General features: G+C 41.7%; 2 protein-coding genes across 2 annotated transcripts in view; both read left to right on the top strand.

The window, feature by feature from the left end:
• The first annotated feature begins 3,590 nt into the window (after positions 1–3,590).
• Positions 3,591–10,988, top strand: vax1 (ventral anterior homeobox 1). The gene is made up of 3 exons (XM_034898995.1): positions 3,591–4,841; positions 6,629–6,816; positions 9,878–10,988. The coding sequence occupies exons 1-3, from the start codon at positions 4,628–4,630 to the stop codon at positions 10,403–10,405; spliced, it is 930 nt and encodes a 309-aa protein (XP_034754886.1). The 5' UTR covers positions 3,591–4,627; the 3' UTR covers positions 10,406–10,988.
• A 10,788-nt stretch (positions 10,989–21,776) lies between these two features.
• atp6v1ba (ATPase, H+ transporting, lysosomal, V1 subunit B, member a) overlaps positions 21,777–27,666 on the top strand; it is a 28,283-nt gene continuing 22,393 nt past the window's right edge. The window contains exon 1 of the mRNA XM_034898570.1: positions 21,777–22,041. Within this exon, the coding sequence (XP_034754461.1) occupies positions 21,933–22,041 (109 nt within the window). The 5' untranslated portion in view covers positions 21,777–21,932. The remainder of the gene's footprint in view (positions 22,042–27,666) is intronic.

Raw genomic sequence — 27,666 nt, 5'->3', positions numbered from 1 at the left:
AAGTTATTATCCTTTTTCAGCGGATGGTACAAAATCTGAAATGGCAACACTTTGGAGTTCATTCTCCAACAGGAGATAGGCAAAAGTGTTTTGGTTAGAGAGAACGTGTTAGGGAAGAAATCATGTTTTATTACACAAGTTGGTTAAATACTTGATTCTGATTGGTCAATCACAACTTTCTGTAATCTGCTATGTCCGTATAACAGCCCGTTGCCGTGGACTGAGTTTTGATCATAGACTCTGGCAGACCCATTTTTAATGATAGAAATTGTTAGGGATGGCTAACAGTGCTAATGGCTACAATGCAAACAGAGCATTAGTTAGCTCCAAGGTCAGCTCACTTAAAGCTGAGAGCTGTGCTCCTCCACGGTGAAGTTAACCGTCCTGACCGGGATGCAGGCGTCCTCCGCGGGTAACCTCGGCATGAGCAGCTGTGGAAGAAGCCTGGTAACGTAGAGCGAGCCGGTCGTTATTGGGAACTGAGCCCGTTCAGGCTGATTCAGGACCCCAACGCAACCCTGCTGGGCTTCTAATTTGCACTAATGAGTCCCCATTATGCTTTATTTAATTTATTGTGAACAGTGTTATAGTATGAGAACTTACAGGATTAGTTTGCTGCCAATTGGTGAAGGAAATATAATAAAAATCAACAGAAAATAATCACGTAAGGCCTACAGTGGGGGTAATATGTTTTAACAGAACATGACGTTCATATTTCTGACCATGGTTTACTACTAGAGAATCTAAAGATGGCCTTAGAAGGGTTATACACTCCTATTCAAGTAGCTATGTTCAGAATGGCTATGGTATGTTTAAATCAAAAACTTAAATCAAAAACGATTTGAATAAAATCAAGATTCTGCGATAGACCTGTTTTTGTGTATTTTGTCCATTGATTATATGAAATGTATTGAACTGCTTTAATCACAGACGACACAGATTACTGCGCTGAGATTTACAAACATTTGGATACAATAAAAAAGAGAAACCTCTAAAGATTTAATTTGAATAATCCACACCTGTGACAAAGTTTATAGCAAATGTTAATTATTATCTTTGGTAAACTTATAATAGATTTACAAAGCCGGCCTATGACAAATGAATATCTGAAAAACATTTTTAGAGCACAGATAAATGATGTCAAAGCCCACTTTACTAATCCGTTGTAATACCGTGCAAACGGAGGTTTTCCTACTGGGGACCTCATTATTAATAGTTCACTTATAGTTCCATATGTAATGACTGGGTTCATGGAGCAAATACATTAAAAACAAATTCAAATCAAATTTAAATTTTTCAAAAGTGAGCATTAACTCATTGCATCATCATTTAGTGAGTTTCTAATACCTTCTGCTATAACCAGTAAGGGTCTCCCCAGACATCTGTACTATGATTGCGTGACTGTTTTGGAACAATGCTTTTATTATGAAGCATAACCAGTGTGTCCCTCCTATTAAGTGTTTCATATCTAGTAATAATTCATAACTCCTCAGTTGTGGATGTTCACCTAGCCTAAGAGTCTGCTTTAAATCTAATCCCCATCATGGGCCACCCTTGAGCACCAATGAGATTCTAGGCATCTGCATTACTGCCCCAGACCGCTCTATGTGGTGTAGATCTGGTTACTGCCCATACTGTGACATCTTTTCTATCCATGTTAAAGGCCCTGGACTAAAAGAAGATGTTCAAACATATTGGAAATCCTTCTTGAGTCAGAGTTTAAAATAATATTGCAAACCCAAATTAAGGTCCCCTGACATCAGCAGTCCTTTCCATAAATAAGGCCAGTGGTTGACTCACTGAGGTATTCACTGAGTTCTGATACGCGGCCTTCTTTCAGACAATGGTCGAGCTGTGCACAAGGAAGTGTAGCACAATAAGTGCGCCACCGTTTGTGTTGGAACATGCAACCCTGCTTTTTCCAATATGAAAGGGTCCGTCAAACAATTACCATCCCCATAGTAGTTCTGACTAGCTACTGTTAGCTGACTGACCACGCTTCCACAAATGAATGAACTCAGTGAAGAAACTGGTGGGGGAATCCCCCTCCTCCTGGCCTTCTGTAGTCGGCAGACCTCCCACCTCCTCCCTGCATTTTCTTAATTTCTCCGTCTAGTTTGTCTGACCACACATCTACATCAGGCTTAAATAAAGTGCAATGTATCTATATCACCCATCGCATCAACCTGGTTGGAGTTTTCTAAAGTAGCGTCTCTAGAGTAGCTCCAGAAACAGCTGGTTAACACAATGAACAAGGTCACACAAACCAGTGGGGGAGTGGATCTGAAGCTGTGGCTTCAGATCCACTCCCTCTCTCTGGAAAACACTCATCAGCACACCTTTATTTCAGCATAATGGCTGCTTATGGTGTTAGTCATGCTGCTAATTTCAAGCAGAATTAAACCAGGAAACCTGTCTCTACAGGTGAAAACTCTGAAATGAACAATTGAAATGTGGTGGTTTACATTAGATTAGATAAACTTAGAAATAATACATAGGAAGAAACCAAGAACAAGCATTCAAAATATAAAGATAAAATAGAACAAAAGAAAGAATGTACGTTGGGAACTGGTTTTACATATATTATTCTCATTTTCCACAGAACTTACATTGTAATGTTTGTGTTGGTGTGCATCATTTACACGGCTAATATAATTATGTTCTCTTACATTTTTACCAATCAACCAATTGAAATTCCATAAGGAAATCTGGCACTGGAAGATGTGTGTATTGTAAAAGAGACGACACGCTGCTATACGGTTTATATGCATGTACATGTACATGCAGTATTTTTCAGACGTTGCACTGAGTGTGTGATATTTTCTGGGATGTGGTAATTGAACACATCAGTCTTTTCTCCTCTTCAGCCATTGTGTGTAGCTAAGAGGCCAAGACGCTGCATCCTCAATCTATTTCCCAGGCTGAGGCTCTGCACCACAGCTTGAGAAGCCCAGGTCCCCTTTAGTCGCTCCCTTTTTAGCCTCCTTTTTACCTTTCTCAAACAATGAATCATGCCCTTTTCCAAGCAGCAGCCCCCAAACACTCAGTGAATAAAGTTAGTCCAACATGTGGCCCTTAAACCCACCCCGAGACTGCTGCCGGGCAGCCACACTCGCAGAATTGTTTGTTAATAGTCCAATTAGATAATTGCCATCTTTCACTCCTTTTCCTCTCTGTTTCCCATAAAGGCATGAATAGCACTCAGGGAGGGGGGCAGATTGAAGAGGGCTTCTGGCCAGCTAAGGTGACAAGAAGGGCAAGAGAATGCTCCTTGCACTAACCCATTGGTTTGAATTGAATCATTGTGGCCTAATCAATGGTCTTATTGGATTACTGGCCACTGCTGTGTTCAGAGATATTGTTGCACTGACAATGAAAATAACTAAGAGTTGGTGGTTGGATGGGTGGGTGGGTGGGTGGATAGTGGGCTGGAAGGCGAGTGGAGGAGAGATGTAGGGGCCATTCCAGAGGTATGCGTGTGTGTGTGTGTGTGTGTGTGTGTGTGCAAGAGAGTGTAGGCAGCCTAAACACTAATGACAAGCTTTGTTCCCCTTTTTGTCTTTTTTAAATGTGCAGGTTAAGATTATGAGTGCTGGAGATGGCTTTCAATGTGCAATCATTTGAATACTAAAGGATGTGGCGTTAGCGGCCAGGACCTCGCTGGGTGGCTCTGCGTAGCTCTCTGAGTGAACACAGGAAACTTTAACACGATGCCTGTTACAGCAGAGCCTGGCGTTGCTGCAGTGCTCAAACTGGCTGGGTCGTCGCTGAATGATACATTTTGATCGACGTGGATTTATTGGTTATCCTTTTCACCTGTCTCTTTCACTCCCTCTCTCTGGCTCTCTCTTGCCTACAATGGCATAGTGGTGAGATCCACACATTGCAGAATTCCGTTGATTGGTTAGAGAGTCAAAGGGAAAAGCAGGATCAAAGTTCGCTGACATGCTGCGGCAATCAGGTGCGCAGTGAAAAGTAGGGGGAAAGATGTCTGGCTGGGTTCTGCAGATGGAAGAAAGAAGCAGCCGGGAACTTTTTTCAGGTCTGGAAGAGTCGTAGCTCTGTGATTGTGTGCGTCCATTTGGGGTTCGCGAAGGCTTGGTTGCGAGGCAAGACCAATCATTTGTCTTGATTCTCTGGGCTGAGAGCAGGCAAACTGAGGGGGATGGGACGAGCAAACCCCTCTATCAAGACCTGATCTATTTCCCCAAACAATTTAGTGTATTCATGAGGTTACGCAAATTTGCAGGCAGCAAAATGACCGTAATCAATTGAACCAGCGAGCGTGCATCCATGGCTCTGATTATTTGGAGATCATCTATCAGCCTGATGTCTATGTAACGAGGAAAGGGGGGCATTGAATTACTGTTGAGTTTCACTGAGAAGTCCATGATCATTGGGCAAGGGAGTTTGGTCAGTGATAATAGGGCTTCTTGGTCGGCCGACGGAAGTATTTCACCAAACATTAGGTAGCTGACTCTGCCCTGCTGAAAGGTGCTGTTTTGAAACTAAACCCTACACTGTCCAGGCGATCGGGTGCACCGCGTTCTCCCTAATCTCATTGTTTTCACCTGACAAAGGAAAAAAAGAGGCGGACAAGCCACAGGTCCAAGAGGATAAACTGAGCATGGAAGTCAGGTACAATCAAGAGACCGACGGGATGGGACTGAAGAATGGACTAAAGAAGGGAAAAGATGACAAGGACTCTCACGGCAGCATGTCCAAAAGCTTCCTCAAGGAGCAGCAGGACTCCTTTTCCCCATCCGGGACAGTGGACAACTGCGAGAAGAACAGGGGGAGCACGGGGGACCCGGACTACTGTCGGAGAATACTAGTCCGAGGTAAGGCTTGTGCTCTTTCTTTCTCTTCGGAACTTGCGGTGTTGTACTTCAGAGCCCACGCTGATTAATCTGCTTTTTGGAATCAGGAAAACGAGAGAGCACCTTCAACTAGTCCCAAAATGAAGCCTTTGTCACGTCTATAGCGGCTGTTGGTATGGAGACAGAAAAATAACTAATCAAAAGCAAAACATCCCCTTAAACAAAACTTTTATTTTGAAAACAAAGTACATTTTTAAATTCTAAGGAACTTGAAAATATTAATTATTTGTTATAAAAAAGAGCTACTTGTTATTAAAGATACGGATCATAAATTCTAGGCTTTCCTTACTCTATGAAATCGATTATTTTTTTAATTTGATTGTTTTTTTTAGAAAGGCAAAGACAACTTGTGTCTTTAGATTTCATATTTAGATAACACCAAATTATTCAAAAATGTAAAATGTGAATTATTAAATTAACGATTTTCGAAATCTTTCCCTGGGTACATTAAAATGTGTGTGTGTAGGAAAATGCAAACAGGGTTTCTACAGCATGTACTGCAGTACTCTGCAGGGTGTCGAGTATTAGGATCACAATTATTGAAACTGATGGTCAATGTTTTTATGTATATTTAATGTCAACAAATCGTACCATGGAATTGTGTCTGTGAGTGTCAGTTGTCCGGAGAGGGATTTATGTAATTTCCTTCATGAAGTGTTGGCCCAACACTGAGGGTGTATGAAAACAAACTATAAATATAATTTCACCAAAAACAGTGGATTAATAACCCACGACATAAACAGACAGAGCAGCCTGACTACCTAAAATATAGAGAAACATTTTCCATTGGAATATTCTATTGCACATGAAACATTTAATATTATTCTTTGTGATAATAAAAGAATTATGAATGCATTTGTTACAGCACTGCAACAACATCTATCAAACAGTATTTGAAATTATACCCAGTTTAATACTTTCTTACTAAATACATTTTTATCCTGCTATCATTTTGCCCGACACCCTTTGTTGTAATTTCTCTTTTGTGGCAACAAAGATATGGAATTCATAGTAAACTGAAAACGTATTTCTATCGTTCCTATTAAACATCGTTTTTATCTAATCTTCACCCAATGTGTAGACATTTTTAAACACATCATGAAGTATATCTTTGCAAAAGAATTAAATTGATACTATTATATTAGTATATATATATTATATATTACGGCATTTTATTTCAGAGCTTCCATCTGGACTAAATAATAACACATGTACTGACTCATCAGAGAATAATATTCTTCTCTCAGTACATCATGTTACATTTACTCAGCATACATTTTAGTTAAATATATAATAAATAAAATATAAATTTGACTCATTACTATAAATTTGCACTTCCACCACTACTGCATCTGTAATAATAGTAATAATAAACTGAAGTATAATATTAATAATGGGGCGCCTGGCCAACTCATCTGGTAGAGCATGCGCCTCATGTCCAGAGATCAGTCCTCGCCTCGGTGGCTGCATGTTCAACTCCGACCTGCGGCCCTTTGCTTCATGTCACCCCCCCCCCCCACCCCATCCCCCCTTTCTTTTCATGTCTGCGCTGTCCTGTCAAATAAAGGCCTAAAATGCCAAAAGAATTATCTTTTAAAAAATGAAATAAAGAATTATAATGTTTCCCGTGATGAAGAATGTGACACAGTCTACACACAGGGACTTGTTGCATTCTTCTGTTCTAATTGTTGTTGCTTGGTTCCACTCTTGGCCCCGGCAGCGTTAACTCAAAGTGCTGATTGTTGCAGATGCTAAAGGCTCCATCCGAGAGATTATCCTCCCCAAGGGTTTGGATTTGGACCGGCCCAAGAGGACCCGCACCTCCTTCACTGCAGAGCAGCTCTACCGGCTAGAGATGGAGTTTCAGAGGTGCCAGTACGTGGTCGGGAGGGAACGGACAGAACTGGCCCGCCAGCTCAACCTGTCCGAAACTCAGGTATGACCTTTTGTTAGAACTGAAATAACATTAATGTATAGTGTGAATGTGATGTTATTTCCTTTTTGTGTCTGTCTTTTTACATCATTTTCCTGAATCATTTAACATATTAAATTCTAGCATCTGTTTTGACTACAGATAATAAGGACCATTGGGGAGGACAATTAACTCAGATATAATATAATATAAAATTTGTTTCATTTCATTTCTAAACCGTGATGCAAATAAACAATCAAGTCCATTCCAGATAAAGCACTTAGTTTATTACAAAGGGACAATCATTTTCCGCCTATATAACAGGAGGGATACTCATACATAATTACAGTTATTGTCGAGATACAACCAGTTGTCAAAAACTAAACCTTTAATGGGCCCAATAATCATTAAAAACCTGTAGTTGTTGTGGAGTATGTTTGCAGGTTTTGATCATGGATGGATCCTTTAAGGATTTCCCACAGAAATGTTTCCAACTGTGTGTGTCCCTTGAAGGATGCGTTGTCCTTGTCGATGAATGGAACGTAGTAGCCCAGGGCGTGTTTGACATTCTTACCTGCAGCGGCTGAAATGACAGCAGAGACTTCCTCCTCATGTTATATGTGTGGGGTGTGGGGTGAGCCGCGGGTCAGCACGGGTCCTCCGTGGACCAACAGCACCCTAACCCTATTGTTAGACACCGGCTGACCCTGGATGGGTCGGACCTAAGGGAACCCCGGCGGTCTGCTTCATAGCTTTGGTGTGTTCCCAGCTTGCGTTTCCTTCCCCGGCCATCGGCTTGGTCTCGGTGCAATGAGTCGACCTTTTCTCCCAAAATGACAGCACACACAGAGACTTGAATCTGTTTGTTGATTGCTTTCACCTTTAACATGTTAACTGCGTTAACATTTCTATTTGAGTAAAGTGTCTGAAGATGTTATGTAAAGGTAGAGCAGAACATAGCCTCTGCCCTCTATTTAGGCACGACAAAGGCTTTAAGGGTTTCCTTCCAGGGTCTGCTTCTTCTCCTGATGAAATGCCTTTTAATGACAACATGGGGAAATGAACATTTTGTCCCGGTACTCACTGGGTGATGCACTAAGGAATGGCAGCATTTGCTGTGTGCCCACCTAATTGTCTTTGTTTGAGGCTACCAGCTCCACCTTGTTTTCAATGCACTAAGAATATAACCTCTGAAATGAACAAGATGTTCCATCTGAGCATGTCTTCACGTGGCAAACAGAGAATACTGGGTGGAGCGGGGGGGGCTTCTACATGTGAAATGGTTGTGAATAGATGGTGAAGAGTTAAACCACCCACTGAAGTGAAAGAGGACTAAATGAAATGTGATTGGCCTAGCAGTAGGATGGAGATGGTGGCTTGCTGCTGATTGGTATTCCTTTAGTTCCACATGAAGCAGCCAGGTGGGATCACAGTAAGACGTAAAGATACACGTCCTGGAACATTTGTTTCAGTTTTGACATTTATTCAACTAAGGTTTTGTAAAACTCAACAATGGCCATGTCAGGGTATCTAAATGGATCTGTTGCGTCAGATGAAGGACTTGATCCAATTGGTAAATGATCACTTTGTTATTTAGGTATGGGAATTTAGGGAATGACGTTGCTGGACACGTACTGTACACACTTCTAACTCAATCTCAAAACTTTGACACACATTTGCAACATTTCTGAAAGAATAAAGAAGAGTAAGCGAGAAATGTAGGATTTCTGTGTGAGGCTCATGACATCTTCATATTGGTGGTTTTCTTCAGCCAAAACGTTTACTAAGACGTAAAATAATCTCAAGGAGAGAAAAGACGAAAATTCTTACATTAGAGACGCTGACTCCAGTGAGTGCTTGATTGGTTGCTTAATGATTTACTTACACAATTACATAATTAACAATGTTATCGCTGATTGACTGCTTCTCATTCACAGGTAATAATGTCACAACAATCAGTAAGGAAAGTAACCAATAGGAAATATTAGAAGTGTGTATGTTTTGTCTTGGCAGTTCCATGTCCATGGATGCTGAATATTTGGATCAGAACCGTTTGTAGTGGGACGAGGCCGGGACAGTTGAGCAGTGTTTTCCATATGAAAGGCCATCTCTGAGCATTAACCTCCCAGTGAGGGAAGAAAATCACTTCTGATCAATCATTACCTGGAGGACTGTGTGTGTGTGTGTGTGTGTGGGGGGGGGACCCTACATACATATCTCCAATGCATTACTGCGTATTTGAAAGTGCATGTGGTGATTGAGTCGGGGGGACAGGCTCTTTGCTACTTTGGATTTGTGAACAAAGGCGTTGGGTAAAAGCAATCAACTTCATCTGGAAGACACAGACAGCTGTACAGCTCGCGGTGCAATTATCTCCAAGTACTGAGATTATCAGATTACTGCAACACTATGATCAATGGCCTTTTTTTTCAAAGATCGTTTTTCGGCATCGTTGGCTTTATTGAACAGTTGACGGTGAAGAGGCAGAGGGGGGGGGGGGGGGGGGGGGGGGGGGGGGGGGGGGGGGGGGGGGGGGGGAGGTATGGCATGTAAAAAGGTCCCCGGCTGGAATCAAAGCCGCATTGTTAGTTGTGTGGCATCTCGGCTACCAAGGCTTCCAATCACAAGTACTACTGAATGAATTATTGCTACAAAACTGACATTAATACAGGTTTTTCAAAGTAATGCTGTATTAAATATATCACTTAACAATTTGTGCATCTGTACCCTATATTCTGAAGGCAATATATAATAGTTTCACATCCCATTCTGTGAGAACTCTAAAGAAAGTTCTCATCCATTTTGACTGTATAATAAATCGCAACCCTGTTTCCCTTCCTCCCATCGTGACTCTCTTACCTTGCTACACCTAAATTAAATGAATATAAACCAACTATTAGAAAGTATGTACTGTAAATCCTTGTGAGTCTCTTTGAACCTTTAGAGGATTGTGAACTGAACCCTGAGCCCTCACCATCGGGAACCACAAAACAATCCTGATAGTAATTCTTGAACTGAAATATCACTAATTTTGTGTTACACATCACAATTAGCTTGTGTCTCTAAACACTCTTTCTGTCATCAGGTGAAGGTGTGGTTCCAGAACCGGCGCACTAAGCAGAAGAAGGACCAGGGGAAGGACTCGGAGCTGCGCTCCGTGGTGTCAGAAACAGCAGCGACCTGCAGCGTGCTCAGACTCCTGGAGCAGGGCCGGCTGCTGACACCCCCGGGCCTGCCGGGCCTGCTGCCCCACTGCGGCTCCGCCCTGCGCCCCCCCTCTGTGGCCATGGCCGGCAACGGCAGCAGTAGCAGCAGCAATGGGGGCGGCGGCGGCGGCACAGCGGGGGGCAGTCCTCCTCTACCTGCCGTCACCAGCTCAGGGACAGTGGCGGGTCTGCAGAGCTCCGCGGCGGCTCACAGCCTCTTCAGCTTCCCCATGCCCTCCTTACTGGGCGGTGTCGCCTCCCGTATCCCCTCCAACCCCCTGTCCATGGCCGGCTCGCTGGCCGGCAACCTGCAGGAACTCTCTGCCCGTTACCTGAGCTCCTCTGCTTTTGAGCCTTATTCGCGGACCAATGGCAAAGAATCTATGGACAAGAAAATTCTGGAATGAGGCTTTGTTTTTCTATAGATGGATTCCTGTTTCCTCTCAACACATCTTGGTTGTTGTCTTGGCTCTTACTGTCTTTGTTTGTTTTTTCCTCATTCTCTTTCATCCGTCTGTGTCATGTTCTGTAGCAAGTCATGTATTCCAGTTGCACATCTGGCGCTTTGTACAAGGAAGAAAACAAAGACCTACACAAGCTCATCTAACAAAGACAGGGTGGCAGTGGAAAGATTTTGCACAAAATGTTCATATAGGACCTTGTTACAGAGATCGAGAGAGATCTGCAGAGATTACTGTGGGATCTTTCAGGCTACCGTGTAACTAATGTTTAGTCCCATCTATTCATCCAAAATAAAAATACACACAGGGGCCCAGAGAATACGTCTTCTTCATACCACAAAAGCTTGAAGAGAAGAGGTACATAGTGTCTATCAGAAAGGACCGAGAGTGTAAAGGTACCTTTCTGCATTGTGTTTCTTATTGATTGTGTTGGGTAGATGCATGTCACTGACGTGAGTAGATGTAGAGAAAGACAGCGGGTTGTCAAACACCTGAGCAACAGGTTGTGTGATCCAATCAGCAAATCAAAAAAAAAGTAAATTATAAATGTAGAATTATGAATGAAAACAAAAGGGCCATAAACAGAAAAAAACAGTGCAGGGTCAGTGTCAGCGTGAAACCCAGTGCGTTTGACGTGTGAATGCAATCTGCTTTTACAGACGCCTTGCAAAGACTCAGCTCACAAAACTATGGTTTGTATATCCGCTAGTGTTGGTTTGGACCTAACCCAAAACAGATCCACAGAAGGTGTCAGACACCAGGATGGTCCGATTGGTCAGTGTTGTTTTTCTCCATGGTTTGGTGAGGGCTTTTACCATTTTACAACAAAAGTCTTCACTTTGTTGCATTTCCTTCTTCAACATGCAGTACCTTACTTTTCGTCTGCGCTTTTAATATCACTGTGAGGTTTCAGAGATTTGGCTTTGAGATATTGGTGTACAGTTTCTACTCCATGCAGGATCCACGCACAGGAATGGGTTGCTGAAGGGGGAGTTGGGAAGAAAGAGCCTTTCAGCTGCAGTAGGCTGCTTGCTTTGTTGAACACTACAAGGTAACAGGTGTTGCAATCATTCAGACAATACAATTACCTTTCCTTCCTGTGTGAACATTTCAAAATCCCCAGCCTTCACGAAGGCCTTCAGGCAGACTGATGCATGTGGAGACTGACTGGAATTATTGTAGTATAAAAGTATGGGAAATAAGAAATGTACCTTAAAATTGTTATTTTATTGTAAATTATTCACTTCTGTATCTAATAGATTGTTAGTATATCTGGGACATAATGACTGAATGAATGAATGAATGAATGTATTAGCAGGGTTGATGAATCAATCAAAAGCTCTTTGGTGCTGTTGTTGTGAAATATCTTGATATTTTGTGAAACGTGTGGTACCAATGTGCATATATATTATGTATGGCTACTGACAAAGACACTTGTGTTTTTCATTTTTCTTTCATACATGTTGCTGTGAATCAAGTTATGATAAATTTCATGACTGCTTTACCTCATACACCATGTGTATGTTCCTGAAAGTTTTTTCCTCTAATGTGACTCACGTTACTGATGTTGTCATGGCTAACCTTTGGCTAGGTTGGAACCATGTGTAAAAAGTCTGACTTGTAGTAACAGCAGCATCATGCATTGACATGAGAGCTTTCAAGCATAAATTACAGGAGTCCTAACAGTAGGGCTGGGCAGCGTATGGATATTAACATTTCTGACTCCAGTTTTGATTCTTTCTTCCAATCCTTTGAGGGGTGGAGTCGAAATGGGTCACGGTTTTAGTCAACGGTGGTTTGCAGTTTCAATGCGCTCCGTGGCTGTAAGACAACACGCGCCTGAAAGTACGGTGGTTGCTACGGAAACCAAAACTTGTGCACTAAATTAGGAACCGATGATCGAATTTAAAAACAAATCCTCCAAACGATTCCAATAAAGAAACAATTTCATTGGAATCATGATGTTTGAGACGGCCCATCCTAACTGGCAGTCACGACGTTGTGATCAATGGGACGTTGGAAACAGATTAAAATTATCCTCATGAAAAATTCATCCTGCAGTCTATGAAATATACAAAAACTGTGAAGAACGCCTGTCCCAATTTTCACGAATACAATCTTCAAATGTCAGTCCAAAACTGAAAGAATTTCAATTTACAAAGATTTACAGGTTGGGTAGCTGGGTAGCTGCAAAGAACCGCCATCTGGAATGCTTTAGGGTCCAAAGATCATGTAGTCTTTTTAATTTTGAGTTAATATTCTCTAAACCCAACGTGCTAGTGAACATCATTGTCAGCTAAGCAAGAGTTCTTCTTAGTAGCTAAGTGTCTCTGTCTATGAACATATTTCAAGAATTTTTATAATAAGAAATACCAATTGCATCATGATGTGTAATTTATTACAGTGATGAAAATACAAATAAATTAAAAAAAAAAACATTCACAAAGTATGGCCAGAAAATACTTCCTACCTTTTTCAGAGCTTTTTGGTCTTAGTCATTAGTTTCCATCTGCTGATGAAGACTGTGAAATATAGACATTTTTTTTAATGGATTGGAACCCTCAGCGTATATTCATATTCATCAGTAGTTTACTATGCACACGTAATCCTGGACTAGGACTGAGCGCAGAGGATGTACCGGGACCATTAAGAACCAGTTGCAGGCTTAACCCTCTTGTTGTCCTCGGGGGACATTTGTCCTGTTTTCATAGTTTCTATATCAGAAATTTGGGTTTCTTCAACCAAATTGTCTTCTTCAAATCTCTTCACAAGTAACATGTAGGACCAGTTCATCAATTTCGTTGGATTTGGGGTGTTTTATTACATTTTAAAGCAGTTGAAAAAAGAATTGAAATGGTTTTAAAACCATCAAAATATCCTAACTAAACTTTGGCATCTGTGATAATCGATCATAATGCATTCCTCTGATCTTATCCGATTAGTCAAAATGATTTGTAATTTTTGCTTTTCTTAAACTTAAAAATGCGATCTAATTTCCTGTAAATGAGATTTATTGACGATGAATTGAATGAATATAATCTATTTCTGATCTAGTCGGAGTTTGGTTATGCATCTTTGTTCTGGCAAAGTTCTCTCAGCAGAAATGCAGAGACTGTCCAGAAACAGAGAAAACTGAGGCTCTTTTGTGAGCTGAGCCAAAGAAACCCATCCTCCCCACTGTGTCTTGGGAATCTCCCCCTCTCCACCCCCCCTAGCCACCTCCACCCATTCTCTTCCTTCACCCCAAGTCCAATTAGCAGGAAGGTCAGGGAGGTTTTTGTAAGTGTGTGTGTGTGTGTGGGGGGGGGGTTGTGTGTGTGCACTGTAGACCACCAACACATTTTCTCCCATCACATGGTCCAGTCTCTAAGCCCAGGTCTTAGTAGGTGAAAGAAAGGCTACATCCTGTCTTGTTTTTGGCCTTGTCCTTTTTGTGCCATACAGTGGACGTGGGGATCAACATGCAACAACAAGTCTTACTAAAGAAGTGACCCTCTTCTAGCACACTGATCCAGCAACTTTAATCTCTGCAGTGCTACGGATCCACAGGTTGTGAAAAACCTGCACAGCTTAGTCCCTCTGCTTCTTCCCAGAATAATTAATCCCATTAAGTAATCAAAGAGTGAGGGGAGCGGAAACCCCTCGAAAGCAAGGGTTCCACTTGTGTATTCTGTAAAACACTTAGCATAAAGCCATGAAATCACCGTAATTACCAAACGTGTTGAATTACTACAATGTTTAATTACATCTGCAGCACCCTTGCTACTGTACCATATTGGAACATAGTTTGCAGCTTAGCATACCAAGTTATTTCCATGTTGCTTTTATGATTTCACCGATACTATCATTGGAAACACAGAAGCAGCTCAAAATCCCAGGACACAGGCAAAGTAGCTGTAATATTTGCAAGGGAAACTGATTTTCTTATGGAACCATTTTAAGCAGCACTAGCAATATTGTCATGTTAACAATAGATCACATTATGGACGGGCAGTATGGCCTAAATAGTACATCTCAGTCTAGTTTGAAGCAAAGACGGTAACGATACATATATCACGGTACATTTGTTTTTCTTTAATGCTTCTAAAAGGGATGAAGTGCCAACCGCATGGCAGATATAAATGTACTGACTGCATTACTATGACATATTTTACATAGAATATAGTAGGGCTTGACCCAAAAAGAGTTGGTTTCAACTTTAGGATTTGGATATTTGTTGCTCATGTTCTAACCCAGACGTGTGCCGCCATGAACTGGCTTAATTAACGGCTAAAACATTAACCCTAACAACCTGCATGTAAGATATCCACATAGACACACAACTAACATGATTGCAGTTTGTTGGGTTTAACTACAAAACGGCAATGCTATCACACAAATAAATTAGGTAAAAAAAAAACACAAAATAAGAGTTTTTTCTTTCTAAACTTTGCTGTAAATGTTACAGTGCTGCTTCTCCAAATGTGTAATATGGACTACACAGAGCATGTTCAGAGTGAATCAGCTGATTCAAAACTAGTTGCTGAATAGATCAATTTGATTTGTTCCATCTGACCCCTGTTTCAACTTTCCCTAATCTCCCCCTACAGCTGGTTGTTGTTCCAGGAGATTTTTTTCCAAGTTGAGAATGAGCTCCTGGAACAGGAAGTAAAGGCCAGTCAGCCGGTCTCATAATGGCCCTGGGTGACATAGAAATTCTCTAGGGTAGTATGATCGATATAAAATACGATGATGAGTTCCACAGACATGAGCGGTTAGAAATCTCAAGGCAGAGAGATAGAGTTTGATTTTGATTTGAAAAAATAACAAGTACAAGCAAAAACTGGGACATAAGAATGTGTCCCAGGGCCAAGAGTTACAGAGAGGAAAGACTAGGAGGAGGGAAACATAAGAAGAACGTGACGTCCACAGCTTAAAAATTATACATGCAAAAAACAGACATTAACAAACACATACATAAACAGACACACACACAGACAGACACAAGACAAGGGGCCAATCACACACACAAACAGTAAAGGCTGAAGCACACATTTAAATCAAGGACCACAAGGACTCAGCGACGCTGAGCCAACAGTCCAATGAATTTCCTGGGGCTCCTTTAATGCGAGCTGATGAGAGTTCCATGTGTACGACATCCAAACGAGAAAGGATCCATGTACGTGGAGACAAGTCATCAAAACATTAACAGTAATGTGTACAGAAACCTTTATCAAAGCTGAGATTTTGGATGCAATATTGTTCCAGAACTGACCAACAGGAGAGAACTCCCAGATCATGTGAGATGTGTACCTTGAGCTTTTAGTGGGCAGAAAGTGCATTAAGGGCTGTTAATAATTTTCAGTGAGGTATGTCCTATGAATGAAATTGTAGTGAATCTGCTGATGGTCTGGGTTGTGAGATACTTCTAGACCATACATCACGCCAGTCAAGATGGATACTCAGTCCTGGACCATCACTATCCCAGACCCTCTCAATGGGAAGGGCAGAGCAGCCAGATATCACTAAGAACTGATAAAGCCTGGACACTATACCACAGTTTATAGGCTGCGCAGTACATAACTACCGGATGGGATGGATGGGCAAAGGCCTCTGCCAGGGGACACCATTAACCTTGAGCTCTGACCATAGCTGGTAACCTCAACTTAACTATTTTTTCTTTTAACTGAAGGTAAAAGAAAAAGAGGAACATGGCAGACTGAATGCATTTTGTAAGGGAACATTTAAGTGAAAAGAGAAGGATAACAAGCCATCCTCACCAAAAATGTCTTTTAGACTACAAACTCCTCTTTCTTCCTATTGTGGGGAACGAAGCCCTCTCTAAGGTACACCTTCAGACAGACACATCTGGGTTAAACCAAGTAAGAATGGGTCTTAACACAAAGGACCAGAAATAATGTTGGGAGTTGGGAACTGAGAGGCCACCATCCTCTCGCCTCCTCTGTTCAGTAGACATCTTAAGTCCCGGACGCTTGTCTTTCTAGATAAATTTAGATACCGCTGTTTGTAGTTTATGCCAATAACTAGAAGGAGGGCCGAGAGGTAGCATAGAGTCAAATAGATTTCGCAAATATTAGTATCCCTCCTGCTGAGAGAAATAACAACGCGGAGAACATGGGGCTGCTGGATTTTAAGGGTGTTTACACACCTATGCTATGTTTGCTTTGGTTCAAATCAGTTGAGAAGTGCAGAGAATGGTGGCAGAGACTGTTTGGCCAGCATAGTCTAACCTACTCGCTGGACTGGGCCCCGGTCATCCTGGACCCTGTGCAAGAGCCAGATTCGGGGCAAATCTTTCCCCTTCTGTGCGGGTCACCTTTGGCTCCCCTCACCCTGTCAGTGGAGTTAGTGCCGTGGCGTGACCTACTGGATGGCCTCTCAGGCTGCACCGGCAGTAGTATAGAGATGACAAGAGCAGGCTCCTGTCACCAGCAGGTAGCTGACACTCATAGCTACATCATTATAGGAAGGGATTCAAAAAGGATAAAGCGAGACTATAGCCGTTTCTCAATGCCAAGGAAGGGTCCTCCGAAGCCAGGATTTGGAGGACTGTTCCTATGTTGAGGATCCTCCGAATTCCTCCAAGGCTTGGAGGAATTAGGACCATTCAATATGACCTTCTCTGTGCAGGAACTGTGCCCACAAGTCAAGGTTATGGAATAATTATCAAGCATGCAAACAAACTCCCCCACACTGCCTAACTGGAAATATGCATTTATTAGTGTAACTTCAGTAATAGACCTTACCTGTTGCCAGTATTGACCCACTTATCCCCCTCCTACGCGCCTGCCACGCAAAATAAAGGGGCAAAGTAAGTCTTAATGTTAAACCATAAGAATACTTCAAACAAATAGAGCCAAAAAGTCACTGAACTTAACATACCCAGCCAAACCTCAAGTGTACTATCCTAGCAACCATGGGCTTTAACTTCCTGGGCTGCAGACGGTGTCAATCTCTAATCCCTCTGGAGCCTGGCTACCTCTGCTAGAACACAAGTAATGGTACTTCATGTGTTGAGGTCATGTATCAATTTATATGACAATTTGTTTGGTCAGGCTTGTAATGTTAAACAATGAGAGTGGATCACTACCAACCAACGTGTTGGCATGGAGCAGCAACAGACTGTATCAGAGAGCAACAGGATCATCTAGGATTAGAACTGGTCGAGGACCTTAAATGTGCAAATGAAAAAGCATCCGTTGTTCAAACGGGGACTGAGCTGCTTGACCTGTTGCTTTCTGTCTCTGTCAGTAATGTTTTCTGAGGTTACTGTTTCTTTGAAGAAACACAAAAAAGACTAGGTTTTATAAATCCCCTAAACGTTGTTTTAACGCGAGCTGACAAAGTTCACATCGCGACAGGAAAGACTAAGCGGCCTCGTGGAGGAATTTCAGACAATTTAAGCCATGTAGACGGAGAAGGACAGAAAGATATCGTAACCGGAGCAGAGGGTGGACAAACCCATGAAAAATTACACAAGAGGAAGAGGTGATAACAGGACTCTAAAACTCAAAAAATTCTAAATGTATAGATCGGGTCTTTTACCAATGATAACTGAACAAACAAGAATCCCGGCTCAGAACGAGACTGTTTTGTTTTTTAAGATTTCTTTATTTAAAAGGGACAACGCACACAAATCAAAATGAGTGCAGAGTCCAACGTGTAAATGTGCCAGATTTAGCCATACAGGCTAATTTTCCTCAGCCGTCCCTTGGCAGGTTGATGTCCTAAAACAATAAATAGAGACAACAATAAAACACATACACATGAGAACACATAGGCATACAGAAGAGAAATGACACAACAACTATTCCAGATCACGACAGCTGGCAGATTGACACAGGAAGCACATACAATAGACACAGGTAAAAGTGCATAGACACGCATTAAAACACATCAACAACACATAAGCACACAGAGACACACTATGGCAACAAAGACAAACACATGAAATAAAGTTGTTGCTAATATTTATGCAAATACAGCTGATGGAAAAGTAGTGGGTAGGATTCTGATGATGGATGTGAGTGATCATTTATCAGTTTTTACAAACCAACACAGTTAAATGAAACAGATAGAGACTACAAGTAGCCGTGGAGGCAGTGACAGCAGATCAGAGAATGCTCAGTAAATGTGTGAATGAATGTCAACGTTTTAGGACCCCAAATTTTGATTTTGAAATTGTGCACATTTTCTAGACTTTTAAAGACCTTGCGGAAACTCTGCAGAAAGAAGGAATAATGAACATTGGTTAAGAATTGTGCAAGCAAAGTATCTACTAAGTATGATGACGGATATAATATTAATAATAAATGTAATCAAATTGGTCATTGGACTTCCAACAGGAGTATTTCCTAAAAAATGAAAATAGCCAAAATAAAATCTGTAATAAAATAAAACCACTGGAGTTTAGAATGCCAACAGAAAGAAAGAGGAAGAGGACGGATAACCTGAACAATCCAGGGAGGGTAACGTGGTCAGTGTAGACACCTGGAACTCAACACTGTTTGTTGACTATGACGACTAAAGCAATCACAATCAATTTTATATTGTTTATAACAATTTCACTTATGATAAAAAATCTTGATTTGTTAAAAGATTTCGATTTAAAAATGAAAGTGACCTGTCTGTTCTGGGTGTGATCTCCAGATGTACTACACACCCTGACTTTCAGATTTGGTAAAAAGGACACATTACCTGGACATGTGCTATAGGCTGTGGAATCACTCAGTATGAATGGAGATCCTAGGAGAACTGAGCTGAATTCAAAATACAGTTTATACATTAGAACACCGTGTGAGCCCTTTAACAACAACAGCAGTTAACATAGAAAAGGAATGCATGAATATGATGATACATATTTGCCTAGATGGTTGGATCAGAGGAGTTTGAGGGAAATCATATCCCTTTGAACTCATCACAAAAAGACTGGTAAAAAAATGGTGTTTCGAAAAATGAGGGCACTGCTCCTGTATGCAGAAGCCCTTCACTTGCATTAATTTGCTATTTTTTGCATGCGGCCTGAAACGTTTGGATGAGCTCTCTAGGGGTTGCCGTCAGCCTCACCATGGCAGTGCTTACCACTTGAGTCTGTAGTGCTTTTCCAGCATCAGAGAGCGGTGCGTGTCTGTATGTGATGTGTGACTGCCAGTGTGTTAGTTGTGCAGGGGGCATGGTTCAAAATCATCTTCAAACAGTCGCTTACAAGCCATTGTGCAGAGCATGCTGCGGCAAATGAGAATGGATCAGAGCTTCAAAGAACGAGAAAACAGCAACCTACGAGTTTTTAAGGGGAAAATGTGTGCAATCATGTCATTTTACCTGTCACTCTACAGTTCACTCCCCATGACATTGTGTTGGTAAATGTGTGTGTGTGTGTGTGTGTGTGTGTGTGAGAGAGACAAACACATAGGGAACACATACACAGTAGATACATATATAGCTCTCCAAGATACAGTAGAGCTATCCAGTTCTTAGAGTAGAAAATCACTGAGCATGTCAGTCAGACTGTAAACATCTTAACAACATTAAATTATAGTAACTTCTACCTCAAGTACAAAGAAAACCAGCAATTTATTTGTTGGTTCCTACTTTTTAGAATACTTTGTCATATTGTAGTGAGAAGACTCCCTGTTCTCTCCCGTTTTAATAAGTTGTTGACGTGGGTGTACTCCATGCCTTCGCCGCTACAATTTGAAGTTGGTTCCTCCTCAAAAATTGATAATTCCATCTAGTTACTTAGTTACTAATATGGTCATAACAACTTAAGTGCTCAATTACCTATTTTTGAGGAGGAAATAAACTACAATTTGTTACTGCGAAGGCATGGAGGAAACCCACCACACCACCGGGCACTAGGGGGATTGTAGCGGGAGGCGAGGCGCCACGGTGCCTCGGCTAAATAGTCTCAGGGAGGAACTTGTTTTGGTGGAACACATGTAGTCTAGCTAGCTGTCTGGATTTACCCTGCAGAGATCTGAGGGGGTGGCAGTAGCTCAGTCCATAGGGAGTTGGGTTGGGAACCGGAGGGTCACTGGTTCAAATCCCCGTATGGACCCAAAAAGTTGGGAGCGTGGATTGGTGGCTGGAGAGATGCTAGTTCACCTCCTGGGCACTGCCAGGTGCCCTTGAGCAAGGCACCGTACCCCCCCGACCGCTCAGGGCGCTGGTTCAGCTGGCAGCCCACTCACTCTGACATCTCTCCATGTATAGTGTATGCATGTATAGGTCCTGAGCATGTGTCTGTATTTCAGGCCTGCGTGTGAGTACTAACAAAAAGTGTGTACACAGAGTGTAGTGCAGTAATTTCCCCATTGGGGACTAATAAACAAATTATCTTATCTTATCTTATCTTAGTCTAGCTAGCTGTCTGGATTTACCCTGCAGAGATCTGAGGACCAGGTAACCATAGTCCTCAGATTGGACAGATAGTCTAGCTAGCTGTCTGGATTTACCCTGCAGAGATCTGAGGACCAGGTAACCATAGTCCTCAGATTGGACAGATAGTCTAGCTAGCCGTCTGGATTTACCCTGCAGAGATCTGAGGACCAGGTAACCATAGTCCCCAGATTGGACAGATAGTCTAGCTAGCTGTCTGGATTAACCCTGCAGAGATCTGAGGACCAGGTAACCATAGTCCTCAGAATTCCGCCGCAAGTTAGAACACCAACACAGAGACAGAGGACGGGGACAGACATCTGGCAAAAGGAGGGATTAAGGTTATGATAGGTGATTGGTCAGGGGATAGGACCGGAACAAAACCAGTTATGTTACCTTGTGTAAGCGTGGACGCCTGGCCAGTAGCAGTGTGTGACTGCTATTGAAAGGGAAGTCCTGCCTAGAACCTCCGTGGGTTTGACATGTTTGATGCAACTTTTGCAGTAATATTAATTCCAGTGACAGGTTTTAGGAACATATAATAACTAACAGGCATTAGATCAAATAAAAATGATGTCATATTTAATTTATTTATTTTTGATTCGGCACCAACCAAATTGTGATTAATTACATTAATTAAAGAATACAAGCTGTGATGTTGACACAACGTGAAAAAGGCATATGTGGCTCTCAAATGCAGCAAGCAAATCATGTAAACAAAATTATAAGTGATCATATTTCCCCAAGAATCCAAAATTGCTTTTCATTTTGAATTCGGAATATCTAATAACTGCGACCTATATGCAGGTGCCTTTTTATAATGATATTGTGAAGTGTTGTTGTTACACACTATGCTTTGGTAACGTGTTATAATTAAAAAGGTAACCTTTATGCCAAAAGCATTACTTACCCATATTTGCGCGTCCACAACATGCGCGCCCGCGGGCGCCTGCTCCATCCTTTCTTTAACTGTCTATGGCTCCATCCGGTTCCTCAGTGTCATATGACTAGGTCTCTGCTGTCATTAATCGGCAACAGCTAGAACAGCACATCGACAAACGTTAGCTTTCCCAGGTTTACTGTTCTTTTTCCAACGATGGCAACATTGGTGGCCAACAGGGCGATGGACGTCAACGGCTTGGCAGCAGCCGCGAGGACACACACACAGGCCGTGACCCGAAATTACATCTCTCAACCGAGGCTGAGTATGTAACGTTAGCAGGCTGCTAAGGTAGCTGCAGCTAGAGCTAGCTAGTTGCTAACAAGGTTGTTGTGCTGCATTCAATGACAAGGGAACGGTGAGAAATACCACACTCTTCTTGGAATTCCCACGTCTTAAGCTTTTATTAATACTTAGCATCTAAAAAACACCATTCTTCTTACTTTTCAGTTGGGAAAAGTTGATATTGGATCAGGAAAGGACTGTGTTGTATTAATATGTAGTAGTATGGTCCTGGATTAGGGAAGTAAAGGAGTTAAGTAATATTTTATTCTCAGAAATACTCAGCGTTAAATCCATTCCTGGGACTGTTGGATGGTAAACGTATGCACAATTAGTGCTAATTGTGACCATTTTAAGAAGAAAGTACAAGTCCTCAGCTACTGTTTTTTACAGAAGATTGTACATTCCGAGTGACAAGCAATGCAGCATACGAGGGGGTGTTGTGGCTAGCTAGCTAAAGCTATGAAGCTACAAATTGTTAATCACGATTATGAACAAGCTGGCTGTTTTTACACAGTCAGTTAAATGCGGGTCACACTTTATTAGCATAACCACCGTCCGACCATGCTTTAGATGCTCTATTTAAGTCCAGGTAGCTACACTACACGTACCCATTCGTGTCAAATAGCAAACCAGCTAACGTTAAGCTAGCTTTAGCTAGGTAACAGTGGCTAGTCCGACTCACAGTCGTCTTTTACCATCTTAGCTATGCCTAACTTTAACTTTATTCAGTAGTAAAAGTAAAAGTCGTATGTTAATTTCATACAGGGACAAAGTCAACATTGTCACTGTTGTGGTGACTGCGTAGTACAATCCGACCCAGCTAGCTAAATGCTACTAGCTTAGCGGATAAGCCAACACTGCAGACAGTCAGCTGACCGACGGGAGCCACCCGAATGAATGAGACCCCGTGCAGTGAGTTTTTATTGAATGTGTTGAGATTGGATACTCGAATGAAGTCTCTACTGCCTTTAGTGAGCCTTAACTGTCCTTCTATTACTGTATGGCGCTGTTAGAGATGACGGTGGCTTTAGCCCAGACTGGTGACAGATGGATGATCGCTCATGTGACACGATCACATGAGCGCTGCTGCCTGCGGTGCTGTAGGGATCGGAAGTGCAGATTCTCGCCTGGTGGAAAGAAAGATGCATTTTTTTTGTGTGTGTGTGATTAATAGCTACAGTTGTTAAAAAAGCACCAACAATATAAAAACCAGACCTATTGGTTTACAGAAACATTGACCCACAGTTGTTAGTCGGGTGGAAACCGTCTTGGTACAATAACAGATGCTGTTACATTGAAGTTCAAAAGAATAGTATTATTAGGAAATGTGTGTTTTTTATGTTTGTTGCTCTACAGGTTTTCATATTTCATAATGAATAGTGGCACAGTGTTTTCTGTTGTTACATGGCCATTTTGGTCCAAAAGACAGAATATGCATTAGAAGTATGCATTAGTCTGAAGTGTCCGTACCGACCGTTCCTCCCCTACTGCATGCAGCTAACTTGGTATACTACTGGATCCATCAACCTAATATTTGTCACTGTATGATTGAGGACATCTCTGGTTATTTGTCATTATATGATTTCACTTGAAAAATTAAAAAATGGATTTATGGTTGTGGTTGTCAACTAAAATCTTTTAGTGAAGTCAGTCAGTTGCTGAATGTCTGTTACCTCACCTGGTCTGATACTGTGATCATGTAATCATACTCAAATACTACTCCGATACAACTGCACCCGTACCACTTCATGCATCACTGCGTGTGCCGCTATTTAGCTTTACGCCTCGCAGTAGGTAATGGAACCTGCCTTTAGATGTCGGAGAAACAACAGACCTGCTAAACCCTCCTGCTAGCCTGAAGTCAGTTCCTGGGACTCCTATCCTCCTGCACAACAGAGGGAAAAAGTCACATTGTGTTCAACAATACTGCAAATGCGATATAATGGTATCATGATTCTACTTGCCTGCTTATCGAGGAAAATGCACACAAAAAAAAAAAGTGCAACATTGAATAACCAAAATTAAATCTTTTTAAAATAGACCCTTTTGCATTGCTCAACAGCACACATGAAATAAATAGAACAATAAATATTAATTAAAATACCGCTTGTCATTAAAATAATACATTTTGTATGCCCTATAAAAAAAAAAGACAATTAAGATGATGACATTATTTCCATCAACACTTCACAAATGTTGGTGTTTTTGCGTCCCTTTGCTCAGTGATTCGGATGTTAAGCCCAAGCTGTGACTCTGATTCATTTGCTGTTGAACGCGGGCCGAGGCATGAACCCAGCAAGGTGATGGTTTTTCCTTTGTGTAAGAGTCAGGGAGGCTAGCATGGACTAAAAGCCTCTTAGCAAACAAAAAAAGGAAATGACTTAATGGAGCTTGCGCCTTCTGAGAGGAAAGCATAGAACATGTAACATGTAATAAAACCTTGTCCTAAAAACATCTAAACGCCCTACTTCTGAAATTTCCTAATTTGCTGAATGGCTCGCTCTTTTCCTCCCATCAAACACATTACGAGGCAGCAGCGGTCCATTCTGATGTTGAGGCAGAAATTCAGAGCCAATGATTATCTCAAGTAACTGTTGGGAAAGTTTTTATGTGCTCCTCAAATACCGGAGCTGCTGTATTTACAATATGTTTATCTGCTTTATTTATCACATGAAATTGTACAAGATACAGTTCCAGTGAAATCAAATCCTATCAGCTCCTTCAACTCGTGCGTGATTCAGCATCCATTTAGCAGAGCAGGCAAAGAGGTCCACACCTTCTAGAAGCCCGTTTCAGGACCCTGCTGGTGGCCGGAGGAGATGTTTTCCTTTTGTCTCCTATACTTCTTTCTACGGGAGAAACCTACAGAGGCTTGCGTCTGCTGGTGTAGGCTTGGTTCTATTGACTAAAGTGCCTAACCATGGAATTCACTAGAACTTTAAAGCTTTTTGTTATTATATATACTTGTTCCCCAAAATCCAGAATAGCCCATGTAATAAGGAATTGTAATCCCACGTGCATTAACTTGCATTATGAATTATTTCTCAGACGGAGTGCTGTTAGTTGTGTGTAATGTGGGGGGGGGGGCTAGGTGTGGCGCTGTCCCGGGTCCTGAAGACGAGGTAGACATGTCAACTGAAAAACATCCCAGCGCGGCTCTCTCAAGAAGCACCCCAGTCTGATGAGACAGGCAGAAGGTGCTAATAATGCTAATTTCCAAGAATACCAGAAAATAAATACCTGACGGCTACAGGTGACAAATGGCCTCAGAATTATAAGCCATAATAATTAGTTCAAAGCGAACTGTAACCTAAGAGAGTATTGTATGAAATCAGACACTTTCTTTAGTATAGCCAGTTGCCAGGCATCAAACCGTCTATAAGATCACAACGTAGAGATGGCTTTTCACTACCTTATTAACTTGACAGAGCTCTAAGAGAGGCAGCTATTGAAAAGCCACTCTGAGACAGAGCTGGAAATAAACAAATAAAGAGATTTCTCATCAGACCAAGTCTTTTCTTTGAAGAGGCCTTTGTCTCTCTCATGTCAAATGCGACAAAAGCTATTAGCCCACGAAATGTCTGGTCTTTGTTTTAGTAGTGCATTCTGTCATTTAGTGCTATGAAAAGACATAGAGCAAGGCACTATACTTCTTTGTTAAGATTTAATTAATGGTAATAATGTAGTCACGATAAACAAATGTCTCATCTGTCAGCATGAAAGTAATTTCTATAAAATCAATGTTATTTTTGTAACAGTTCTATAATCCACATTTTAATTAGGCTTAAGCAGCTAGCTTGTCAGTAGAAAAAAGACTCTCCTGTGGGCGTTTGCCATTCTTTTCATCAAAGAACATTGAAATGTAGGCTAAGGGTTTGACACCATGTCTGCCTGTCGCATGAACCGAAATCCATCCACATGAACATTTAGTTATGCTGACCACTCGTCATTCATTTCCTGGTCATTTAGAGAAGTAAGGGCATTTTGAAAAATGTCCCTCTGAAAAGGAATCAGTTGACTAGGGCTAGGCAAATATCAATATTATATTGAGATGAGACTAAGTATTGTCTTAGATTTTAGATATTGTGGTATCGTAATATGACACGTGTTGTCTTTCCTGGTTTTACAAACTAAATAAGCGTAAAATGTCATGTTGTGATCTTAACAGACGTTTCTAGCTGTTCTGTTATTTGTGTTTACCCACAGAGTCATTAAATCCACGTTACTGATGATTATTCATCAAAAATCGAATTGTAAAAATAATTTTGTGAAAGCACCAATGTCAACCCTACAATAATGCAATATATAAGCGTTCCCAGGCCAGGTTGGAGATATAATCCCTCCACCTATTCCTGGGTCTTAGCTGGATGCTCCTGGACTTTTTTTTGGCCCGCCTTTATCAGATACACCAACGTGATTGGTGCAGCTCGGCTACAAGGGCATAGTTAATGAGCAGCATTACTCGTTGCCAGAGTAACTCGCCGAGGAAATTTAAATGGTGCTCTTGCGAGAACTCCGGATTTCCAGGGAAGTGTTGTGACAGAAGTTACTTTACATGTCCTTTAGCTGACGCTTTATCCAAAGCGACCTTTAATTGCTGTATGGGTTAGGTGTCTTGCTCAGGGACACATTGGTCGATGTATCTGAGTGGAATTGAACCTGGGTCATTGTGTCATTGTTTAAAATGACAGATTTCTCTGGGTTTGAACGTTGTTGGAAACAGTTGTGATAATATAAGTACACAACTCAGCAAAAAATATAATATAGCTACAGTCATTTTTCAGACACTTTAATGTGGATGTAGTACATATTATATCTTTAAACCATTAACTGTCAATGGGAAAGTGGCCTTGACATTATGCAAACAAAGTCTGTACATTGAGTCTAAGGATTATAAGTAATTTAATCATGCTGCTTGATTGACTCGCTGTTGCATGTTTTTGGCTGTGTGTGTGTGTGTGTGTGGGGGGGTGGTGGGGGGTGAGGGCTGGTTGTAGGTTTGGGGCAATTAGCATTCCCATGTCCAGTGGGGCTGTGGGAATCCCTTGAAGTAGAGGCTAAGACGTGATTGTGAGGCTGCACATCACAGTAGCCACTGCTTTGTAGCGCTCATTTATTGTCAGAACGATGATGCGCCCCCATCTCCATCCCAGCTCTGACCCCCCCTGCCTCCCCTCGAGTTCCCCCCCCTCTTTCAGCTGGGAAATTGAATTGTGTTGGAATGCTCTGTGCCTCCTTTCTCTGGCACTTGAATGGGCTCTTTAGTATTTCACACCAAGGTGTCCTTTAGGGTGCGAGGTCAGGCTACCAAAACAGCTTCTAGTGGCGGATTAGGACCAATTAACATCTTTGTACACAAAGGGCTCTGGCAGCTGAACAGGCTGCAGGGTGACCCACACTGCTGTTGCATGCCAAGCCAGGGGACTGCTGCACTTGAGCTGAAGTAGCAAAAGAGGGGTGGAGAAAGTTTTCCAAACCTAATGGAAAATGTTGCTACTTCACACCTCACGGCTGTATAGCCCATTGAGCAATCATTATCTTGTGAAATCAGAGAGCAAACCACTTTTTATCATCACAGTTATACGTAAGAGGGTACCATGAAAAC

This window comes from Etheostoma cragini, chromosome 17 (assembly GCF_013103735.1).
Source record: "Etheostoma cragini isolate CJK2018 chromosome 17, CSU_Ecrag_1.0, whole genome shotgun sequence".
In the NCBI taxonomy this organism is placed as follows: domain Eukaryota; kingdom Metazoa; phylum Chordata; class Actinopteri; order Perciformes; family Percidae; genus Etheostoma; species Etheostoma cragini.
The sequence above is the reverse complement of the archived record's forward strand: the minus strand, read 5'-3'. Positions and strand labels throughout refer to the sequence as shown.

Excerpts from the sequence above, each read along its gene's own strand:
- vax1 (XM_034898995.1), top strand. The coding sequence starts at position 4,628 with ATGGAAGTCAGGTACAATCAAGAGACCGACGGGATGGGACTGAAGAAT. Across the intron at positions 4,842-6,628 it reads TCGGAGAATACTAGTCCGAG|ATGCTAAAGGCTCCATCCGA; the intron begins GTAAGGCTTGTG and ends TGATTGTTGCAG. Across the intron at positions 6,817-9,877 it reads TCAACCTGTCCGAAACTCAG|GTGAAGGTGTGGTTCCAGAA; the intron begins GTATGACCTTTT and ends TTCTGTCATCAG.